The sequence below is a fragment of the Chiloscyllium punctatum genome, chromosome 16 (genome assembly GCF_047496795.1).
Source record: "Chiloscyllium punctatum isolate Juve2018m chromosome 16, sChiPun1.3, whole genome shotgun sequence".
NCBI classification, from domain to species: domain Eukaryota; kingdom Metazoa; phylum Chordata; class Chondrichthyes; order Orectolobiformes; family Hemiscylliidae; genus Chiloscyllium; species Chiloscyllium punctatum.
The window spans coordinates 33,498,723-33,509,811 of record NC_092754.1 but is presented as its reverse complement, the minus strand read 5'-3'; the positions used below and the strand labels follow the sequence as shown (position 1 = coordinate 33,509,811).

General features: G+C 42.8%; 1 protein-coding gene across 1 annotated transcript in view; it reads left to right on the top strand.

The window, feature by feature from the left end:
• The first annotated feature begins 321 nt into the window (after positions 1 to 321).
• The window catches only part of LOC140487256 (F-box only protein 2-like), a 170,730-nt gene continuing 159,962 nt past the window's right edge, over positions 322 to 11,089 (top strand). Inside the window, exon 1 of the mRNA XM_072586883.1 lies at positions 322 to 430. Within this exon, the coding sequence (XP_072442984.1) occupies positions 322 to 430 (109 nt within the window). The remainder of the gene's footprint in view (positions 431 to 11,089) is intronic.

The following is an 11,089-nucleotide window of genomic DNA, read 5'->3' as shown; positions in this document are numbered from 1 at the left end:
TACCCACATAGCTTCCAGATGGAAGTGGTTGTGGGTTTGATGCTTGTGCAAGTGGTCCTATTGGTAGCTTCGCCAGGTTGACACCTCACCTTTAGGTGTGCCTGATGCTACTCTTGGCATGTCCTCCTACACTCTCCACTGAACTTGGTTTGAAGTAATGGTTGATTGGAGGTAATGCCAGGCCATGAGGTTACAGATTGTGCTGGAGCATAATTCTGCTGCTGTTGATGGCCCACATCAACTTATGGGTGCACAGACTGGAGTTGCTAGATCTGTTCAAAGTCTGTCTCATTTAGCACAACAATAATGCCACATAACACGATGGAGGGTATTCTCAATGTGAAGACGGAATTTAGTCTGCACAAGAACTGTACGGTGGTTACTCTTACCAGCACTGTCATAGACATGTGCATTGACAGCCAGCAGATTGGTAAGGGTAAGGACAAGTATGGTTTTTCCTCTTGTTGGTTCACTCACCACCTGCTGCAGACCCAGCCTGCCAGCTATGTCCTTTAGAATCAGTAATGCTGCTGCCGAGCCAATCTTGATGGTGGACATTGAAACCGCCCACCCAGGGCACATTTTCCACCCTTGCCATCCTCATTGCTTCCTCCAAGTGTTGTTCAACATGGAGGAGTACTAATTCATCAGCTGAGGGAAAACAGTAGCTGATAATCAGCAGGGGGTTTCCCTTGTCCATGTTTAACCTGAAGCCATGAGACTTCATGGAGTCTGGACTCAATGTTGAGGACTCCCAAGGTAAATCCCGCCTGACATCATATCACTGTGCTGCCACCTCTGCTGGCTCTGTCCTACTGGGAGAATAGAAAATATCCAAGGTAGGTAATCCCTACTGGGACATTGTCTGTTCGGTATGATTCCATGAATGTGACTATATCAGGCTGTTGCTTGATTAGTCTGTGAGACAGCTCTCCCAGTTTTGGCATTTGGCCTCAGATGTTAGACCTTGCAGGATCGACAGGGTTGTTCCTGCCTTTGTTTTTTCCAGTATCTAGTTTGATGTCAAGTAATCCATCTTGACGGTAAGTAATAGAAGATAGAGCGTTAGGATAAAGGGGGCATTTTCAGGATGGAAACCTGTAACTGGCTGAGTGCCATAGAGATGAGTGCTGGGATTACAATAATTTACATTATATATTAACAACGTGGATGAGGGGAAGTGAATATACAATAGCCAAGTTTGTGGATGACACAAAAATAGGCAGGGAGATGAGGGGTAGAGATAACATAAAGAATGTGCAGAGGAATATAAATCGATAAAGTGAGTGAGCAAACACTTGACAGATGAAATAAATTGTGGGAAACTGAGAGGTAATGCACTTTGGCAGGAAGAATAGAAGAGCAGAATATTTTTTTAACTTAAGAAAGACTGCAGAAAGCTGCCTAAATCACAAAAAGCTAGCAAAAATGTTTAACGAGTAATAGGGAAGGCAAATGGAATGTTGGTCTATAATACAAAGGGAATAGAGTATAAAAATATGGAAGTCTTATTAACATTATTAATAAAGTTACCATTGTTACACTCTCCCACTAGAGAGAGATGACCAGTGGTGGCTTAACATCAAAGATGCCACACCTCAGGCAAGGGGAGAGATTGAGAAGGCAGTGGTAACATCAGCCATTGTAGGAATTGAACCCATGCTGTTGTATCACCCACAAACCAGCTGTCAGCCAACTGAACATAATTAGAGATAGCATTAAGAAGGTTCACAAGTTTGATCCCAGATTTAAAAGGATTTTCCTTTGATGAGAGGTTGAGTAGGTTGATTCTGTACTCATTGGAGTTTAGAAGAATGAAAGACAATCTCATTATACCATGAACAATTCCGAGGGGTTGGATGATGGGAGGTTGTTTACCCATGTGGGAGAGAATCCAGAACAAGAGGGCATAATCTCAGAGTAAGGAGTCATTCAGTTTAAACAGGGATGAGCAGGAATTTCTTCTCTTAGAGAGTAGTGGATCAGAAGTTTGTAAAGTTAGGTATATTAAATGCTGATTTGATTAGATTCCCTACAGAATAGAAACAAGCCCTTCAGCCCAACAAGTCCACGCCAACCCTCCCAAGTCTTATTAACATTATTAATAAAGTTACCATTGTTACACTCTCCCACTAGAGAGAGATGACCAGTGGTGGCTTAACTTCAAAGATGCCACACCTCAGGCAAGGGGAGAGGTTGAGAAGGCAGTGGTATACCCAGACCCATTTCACTCTAACTAATGCATCTAACACTACGGGCAATTTAGCATGGCCAATTCACCTGACCTGCACATCTTTAGATTGCGGGAGGAAACCAGAGCACTGGGAGGAAAACCACGCAGACACGGGGAGAATGTGCAAACTCCACACCGACAGTCACCCGAGGCTGGAATCAAACCTGGGTCCCTGGCACTGTGAGGCAACAGTGCTAACCACTGAGCCACCATGCTGCCCTGAGATAGGCAACTTTTTTTATATCAGTGACTGAATCAAGGGTTATGGGGAAAAGATGGAAAAGTGAAGTTGAGGATTATCTGATCAGTCTAGATGTCATTGAGTTGCAAAGCAGACTTGATGGGCTGAATAGCCTACTTCTCCATCTACATTGTCTGGTCTTATTTTCTTAACTTTGTCTCTTAATTTCCAAAGAAACATCTACTACGCCTGATATAATGTGAGGAAATGGTCACTTTAAAAAATTATTTATTTAAAAATGTATTATTCACAATGGTGGATTGGCACCTTAAAAGAAATTATTTTTCTGTGGGTATTATCAGCTGCAATGAAATTGCATCATACTGCCACTGTTATGTCCCGGAATATTCAAGAAGCAATCTTTTTCTTTAACAGTTAGCTTTTAAAATATTATGCAAATTTAATGGTTCTGACAGAATTTGCATTTACAGCATTTAAATAAATTTATACCAAAACTCAAAAGAAAATGTTTTCTCAAAACCAATGCAATAAGGTGCAATTTGATGGATGAGGTTACAGAGATACAGAGGTCAAGAAAACGACCAAGGATGTGGATTTGTGTTGTCAGACCAAAAGCCAAAGCAGGTCAGCAAATGTAGGGCCAAGAGGTGAATTGAACTTTGCGCAGTATTTTGGTTACTGGCAGCCAATGAGCTTAGGTTTACAATGTTGGCAAGTCAAGGCTGTCCAGAAGAGATAGGAAACAGCAATATAAGGGTTTTAGCATCAGATAAGCTAGGGTAGAGACCAAGATAGGAAATCTTTTAAAAAAACATGAAATAGACGGTCTTTCCAGAATTTGCAAAGAAACCTGTTGGACTATAACCTGGTGTTATGTGATTTTTAACTTTTTCCAGTATTTCTATTTATACAACATTTACCTGACTTAATTTTAACTGATATTATAGTTTTTGACTCAAATAACCACTTGAGATGAAATATTTCCCAAGCTCAATTAAGGATGGTAAATAAACGTTAGCCTGGCCTGGAATGTTCATATGCTATTTTAAAAAAAAACTATGGAGGATTGCTGAAAAAAAATCTGTATGGAGAAACACTATTTAGCCTTCCCCATTCTTCTTTTGCTGTATACTTCAATCACCAATCCCTTGTTAGCTAACTACTGTCACACATCCTGCATTTTAATGAGGTTCACATTGTTGCAGTGTGTAATTAATAAGCTATCTAACCCATATTACAATAGAACTCTTGAAAGATAACGACCTATTTACAAAAATACCTTTTTTGTTTTCAGTAGAAATTAAAGCGTTACTGTTTTCTTTGTCAATGTATTCTTTGATCATTCATGCGAGCAAAAAGAAGAATTATGTTTGAGCAGAAGCTAATGGAGATGGTGACATGATAAAAATGGCATAAAGAATACCAAAGCACAGCACTGGGATATTTAAATTTAAAAAATGAACTGTATTAGAAATGATTAGTGTGTAGGCGAGTTTGTCTGCTTTGGTGTGAAACTCTTAAGTAGCACAGTTAAATCAACAGTTGTAACTTCCAAGGCATCAATGTGGACTTCACCAGTTCCCTCATTTCTCCTCCCCCCACCTTACCCCAGTTCCAACCTTCCATCTGAGCACCGTCCCAATGACCTGTCCTGCCTGCCAATCTCCCTTCCCACCTATCCACTCCACCTTCCCCTCTGACCTATCACCATTACTCCCCACTTCCATCCACCCATTGCACTCTCAGCTACCTTGCCCCAACCTCACCACCCTCATCCCATTTATCTCTCCACCCCTGAGGCTCCCAGCCTCATTTCTGATGAAGGGCTTTTGCCCGAAACATCAATGTTCCTGCTCCTCAGATGCTGCCTGACTGGCTGTGCTTTTCCAGCACCACACTCTTGACTCTGATCTCCAGCATCTGCAGTCCTCACTTTCACCGAGTTGTAACTTCCTCCCATCTAAGTCTCACCAGCTCCCCTGTTCATACCCAGTTACAATGATAAGATTATTGTCTTTTAAGACTGTTGTTCTAAATTTGGGAAAAATGTAAGGAGTTGTCTGACTTATGCACAATCTGCCTGACAGTAAGCCTAGGTGTTTTGATTGTTAGAGATCAAAGGGGCACTTGTATTATTTGCTGAGATGAAAGTGCATGCTGTCAATACTTAGAGAGTCGCAGCAGTATATAATGAATAGATCGTGAGCCTCTCAAAGTCCCAGAAAGATGATGATAAACAGCAGTGCTAAAAAAAATTATCCATTTATTTTTAATATGAAAATAAATTTGGATCAAGATAGCTAATTTAAGCAATTCTATTTAGATGCAAGCCTAGAGTGTTTCATGTTGCCATGGGAAAGAGGGTGGATGGGGTCATTTTTAATATCAGATTATAGACTTCCTTACTAATTCACGAATATCACACACAGACGGCAGTTCACTTTGAGATCATCTCTGGCTATCTGAGATACAGAGAGCAGGAGACAGAGGCAGGCAATACCTCACCTGAAACAGAAAATGGTGACTCTGTTATTCATCACTCAGCATGCAGGTAGGAGCTGGGGTTCACTTTGAAGTGACTGAGTATGAAGTTTAAAACAGGCTACAAGATTCATTCCACTTGTCTAGGGGGAACTTACATGATCTTAAAAAGTTATGTCCTTCCCTGTTATGTTAACCTCTCCTTAAACTCAAGGAGTTGCAACTGTGTCATTGTCTTGACATATTAACATGTGATCTTGAAATTCATAATGAGCGTATTAAAAGAAAAGCAAGCGCTTAGCTGTATCATTTCATTCAGTTCCTCTGTTCTACTTCCGCAGTTTCTGAGGAGCTCCTACAACTTGCTGTCCAGTTGGACAATCTATACCCTGACCATCAACTAGGGTGGCATGTTGGCTCAGTGGTTAGAACTGCTGCCTCACAGCACTAGGGACCCGGGTTCAACTTCCACCTTGGGCGACTGTCTGTCTGGAGTTTGCACAATCTCCTTCTGTCTGCGTGGATTTCCTCTGGGCGCTCTGGTTTCCTCATACAGTCCAAAGATGCGCAAATCAGGTGAATTGGCCATGCTACATTGCCCATATTGTTGGGCGCATTAGTCAGAGGGAAACGGGTCTGGGTGGGTTACTCTTTGGAGGGTCGGTGTGGACTTGTTGGGCCGAAGGCCGATTAGATTCCGCATTGTAGGGAACCTAATCTAATCTAATCAACTAGTGACTACATGTTTGGGAATGTGGGCAGGGTGTTGTGGGAAAGGTAAATAGAATCCCAAGGGGGTTACGATGGTAAGAAGATGTTATTTGAAGCTAACAACCAAGTTAACCAACTTTAAACCCTGGGTCACCCACATTCCTTGTGCTAGTGGAATGTCAGTAGAAGCCAGCAATGTAAAGATTGCACTGTGACTCTGAACTGGATATTTTCAGAGTTATGGGCAATGCTACTGATTGTATCCATTGATGTTGTATTCTGCAGAATCAACTATTGAGGAGTGTTCCCCCCCCTGCCGCTCTCAACAATCCAGTTCCCCAACCCTCACCCCCCCACTCCCCTCCATGTGAGACATCAACACATCTTTGATACAGTCACCATGCTCACCATGTCCTGAAGAAGGGCTCATGCCCGAAACGTCGATTCTCCTGCTCCTTGGGTGCTGCCTGACCTGCTGCGCTTTTCCAGCAACACATTTTTCACCATGTCTAGACACTGCCTTTTAGCAGTATGGTGATCAATAAGCAGCATAAATTGGCAACAATGGAATCCATTGCTCTGCACTTTCTGGTTCAGAGATATTTGCTAAGGATCAGTAGCAAGGCAGGCATTTGAGTGCATCTGCCTCGTTTCACCCCGAGGGATCCTGCGGTTCAATGAATGATAGTAACTTTGGAGGGCTCCTAGTGGTATCTTCAGTCAATTCTATACCCCGATGCCACTCCTGCCATCCAGGGCAATTAGGAATGGGCAGTCAATGCTGAACTAGCTAGTGATGCCCATGTTTCATGAATAACCAAAAACATCCTGCAGGCCTGCAGCAAGTGACATACCTGTTCCCGTGCAGACATAGATACATCAAGGGCCATTGATGTAAAACTGCTGGAGTCTTCGTCATTTCACTTCACCTTGGCAGATCCACCACTTTGTCTGTGATCAGTGCAGGCAGAGTTGAAGTGACGTGCTCACTGGAACCCATCCTGTGCTGTTCAAACGGAGCACTTTTCATGGTTTCCAAAAGGACATTGGCCAACATTGGTTGAGTCAGAGGTCCCTTCATTCAAATGGCGAGTGGCTGAACCAATATCTCTCAAATGGGTTGTTAAACTGAGGCCCTTTAACCACTCGTGAGAATACAAAAAGGCCACCAAGACACTGTCAATCCCAACTGTTACACAGACCTCAGCAGGATTCGCTAAGGCCTGCCAACTGCAGCCAGAGATTTCCTCTTAATTATGTAGATTAGAATCTGAGGATATAATCGGGCTCCAAATGCAAGTTGGTAAATAGTGGAACGATCTTGTGAATACTTTGCAACACCTGCCCTGTAATGAACTTTCAGTCCTAATTTAAATTGTCTACATTGGTCCTGCATGAAATATTCATGGCAGATTGCAACATTTTAATCAAAACCATGTTAAACTTCACTCACCAGCTCCTCTCTGTTCCACAGGAGCATTCAGTTGAAATGGTCCTTTAGAGTGAGTGCTGGCGTAACACCAGCACCAGACCCCATGTCCGATCTACTGCAGGACTGTCACTTCCAATGTCTGTGCATCGGGGCCATCCACTTCATTTTATTAATTGGTTGGCCAGCGTGCAATCAAGTACAACCAAACACAGGAGACCTGCATCAGATTGTCAGGCAGTCAATGGCCGAATGGTATGAATGCTGGATTGTTATTCTGGAAACCCAGAGAACATCCTGGGGACTGGGGTTCAAATCCTACCATGGCAAATAGTGGATTTTGAATTCAATAAATATCTGGAGTTAGGAATACTATAAGTCAATTGTCAGAAAACCCCATCTAGTTTGCTAATGTCCTTTTGGGAAAGGAAGTCTGCTATCCGTCTGGCCTACTTGTGATTCCAGCCCCACAGCAATGTGGTTGACTATTAACTACCCCCTGGACAATAAATGCTGGCCTAACCAGTGACGCCCTCATCCTGTGAATGAATAAAAACAATGTAACTGCCTCCTGATACACATCAGGGATTGCTATAAAATTCTACCCTTTGTTACACAATGTTAAAATGTTGAGCTTGCTTCCAACAGTAAGTTTTACCTGAAGTGGCGGCGCTCAAGTTATTTCCCATGACATAAGAAACTGCACGTGGATATCATATATTGAAGAACCCAACAGACCTTTATTATAGAAGTTGCTGGAAAAGCTCAGCAGGCCTCATAGCATCTATGTAGAGAAATCAAAGTTAGCGTTTCAGATTCAGTGACACTTCCCTATAACTGATGTTAGCTACGAAAATATCAGTTCATATGCAGAAGACAGGTGAGGGGTGAGGGGGTAAGGAGAAAATGATAGGCAGTAATAGAGCCTAAACAGAGAGTAGAACAGTTGGACAGATAAAGGAGTCAATAACAATCAGGCTGGGAGGTTGAACAGCTGTTAATGGCGACTGCTAGTTGCTAACAGTAGGTAGTGTGTAATTCAGACTATGTGATAACAAGAGTTTAGTGCTGGAAAAGCACACCATGTCAGGCAGCATCCGAGGAGCAGGAGAATCGACATTTCAGGCATAAGCCCTTCATCAGGGAACGTCGATTCTCCTGCTCCTCGGATGCTGCCTGACCTGCTATGCTTTGCTTTTCCAGCACCACACTCTCGACTCTGAGCTCCAGCATCTGCAGTTCTCACTTCCTGTTATGTGATAACAAGGCCTGCTGTGTGCGGTAGGATATGGGCTAGGATATGGGGGAGTTCAGGCTCTAAAATTATTTAATTTGTTATTGAGTCTGGAGGGCTGCAGAGTCCCCAAGTGGAAAATGAGGTGCTGTTCTCCCAGCTTGTACTGAGCTTCACTGGAGCACTGCAGCAAACCTGAGACAGAGATGTTGACCAGGGGACAGGGTGGTGTATTAAAATGGCAGGGAACTGGAAGCTCAGGGTCTTTTTTGTGGAGATGTTCTGTGAAATGGTCAGCTAGTCTATGCTTTGCTTCCCCAGTGTAGAGGGGGCAGCATTGTAAGCAGAGAATGCAGTAGACGAGATTGTGAGAAGTGTAGGTAAAGTGCTGCTTCACCCGGAAGGTGTGTTTCAGCCTTTGGATTCTGAGGAGAGAGGATGTGAACAGACGAGTGTTACACCTTCAGTGGTTGCAGGGGAAGGTGTCATGGGGCTGTGGGGGAATGTTGAGAGTGAAGAAGGAGTGGGCCAGACTGTATTGGAATGAACAGCTCCTGCAGAAGGCTGACGAGGGAGGGGAGGGGAATTTGTGTCCGATGGTGGCATGTCCCTGGAGATGGTGGAATTGGCGGTTGATTATCTTCTGGATGCGAATGCTGATGGGATGATAGGTACGAATGTAGTTACCTATCATCCCTCTAGCATCCACATGCAGAAGATCCAAATGGTCATTGTCCTAGCACCATCAGTTCTGAGGAAGAGCCGCTGAACCTGAAATGACAACTTTGCTTTCTCTTTATAAATATTGCCTCACCTGCTGAGGTTTTCCAGCAACTTCTGTTTTTGATTTACAGCATCTGCAGTTATTTTGGTTTTTATTAGACAACTATTATATCTATGCTATTGTGGGCAAACATTGTATCTTCAGGCATCATACATGCCAGGGTTAATAGTGAGCTATTTGAGTACAACAGACAAGTATGCTTCCAGTAGAGTGTCATGCTTCAAGTGATGTGAGGTAAGATGAAAGCTGAGATCTTGCTATAATGTAGTGACAATATCATGAGCATGTCTCCTTCAGATATATTGACAAGCCTTTTGTGAGACATCACACAGCTGGTTATCCGTGGGAGAGGACTTAAATACGTTGTGAACTTACAGCATAAATAGTTAATATATTTGACCAGAAAAGATAGCTTACTTTACACTATGCCTTTGCAAAAGAAAGATTTTGCAAAACTTCTGGTTTATGTTCACTGCAATTTAAAATTCACAATCTCAAGAAATTCACAATCTCAACAAATACAGGAATGTTGTATTTTTCTATGCCAACCCTATCTGACTTAATTTCAAATTGAAAATCATTCAGTTGCATTTTTATTAGATTTAGAGCCAATTAGTCTTTTAGAAATTTTGAGATGACCTGCAATGACAAATCACAGCGGATAAATGTAGTACTTCATAGCTGAAATGAAAGAAAGTTGCTATATACTGGAATATGAATAGAATATTTGGTATCATCAGCAGATGAAGAGAGTAGCATACACAGAAAAAGCATTTAATATAACAATAATGCACATGAGAAATTGTAAAGATCCAAGAATAGGATGCTGTGGTACTCTATGTTTAATATTCAATATATCAGAACAAGTTGAATCAAAATATGTAAATGGCTTAATTTCTATCTGTATTATAACCATGGAACCATGAAAGAGCAGTTCCTCTAACCCTGTAATATTGAAAATTAGAAAATTGAATGGAATGATCCACCGTATCAAAAGCTTTGCTGAGATTCATGAAAACGCATACTCCATGGTCACCTTGTGCTAGGGAGACTGATATTCCATCACAAATATCAGCCTGCATTAAATCAGTGATATGATGCCGTCTGAAGCTGTGCTGATAAGTGCTCGACAGGTTTTGACATGACAGAAATAAATATAGGACTGTTTCTTACTTTTTTGGATTGTGTTTGGTGTTGAATTTTTGGAAAGATTTTTCAACATGAGCCGTAGGGAAATTTCTTGCCCCATCTAACAAAACTCACCTCCATAACTACCTGCCCCGCCCCAATTGCATCCTACGCATCCAATTCTATCCCCACACGTTCAATTCTAACCACATCTTCCTGCGTACCCTTCGAGGAGCAACTTACCACTGCCAAGATATCCCAACATTGACCCTGGAGACAACACCATATTTAAAAGAGCTGTCAATCCAGAGCTGACCTGCATTGTTCTTGACATTTTGCCCAGATATGGCAGGCAGGGGTTGTTTGTGGACAGGGATCTGGAGGTCCTATTGGGCAGGTTGGTTCACAGGCTGGGCTTCCTGCTCGCCCATGTTCAGCAGAGGAGACCATGTCAGCAGACCATGGCCCAAGGTTGCCCCCAGCACCACTAGCCTTTCATGCCTTCTGCTCAACCTCCTCACTCGCCCAGAACAACTCCCCATTTGCACCAAAAATAATGGCTGGGCCACCCACATTTATACACCCCTTCATTCTGGGAAGAAAGCATCCCACAATAGGGCAGAAAGAGCCAAGACAGGTAATGTACTGCTGACATTGAACTCCTCACCCCTTATATCGACAATGTCCTGAATCTGACCATCTCAACTGACTGACCACATCCAAGCCCCTGGACTGGAATCGGAGGCCGCCCTTGACTTACTGTACCAGGACCCCTGACTGAAGGACACCTCCCATAACTTGACTTCTCTAAGGACTTGTCACAGCCATGATAAACATCCTGCCTTTGTGTGAGCACAATGTGTCCAGGTAATATAGCAGTGTTGTGA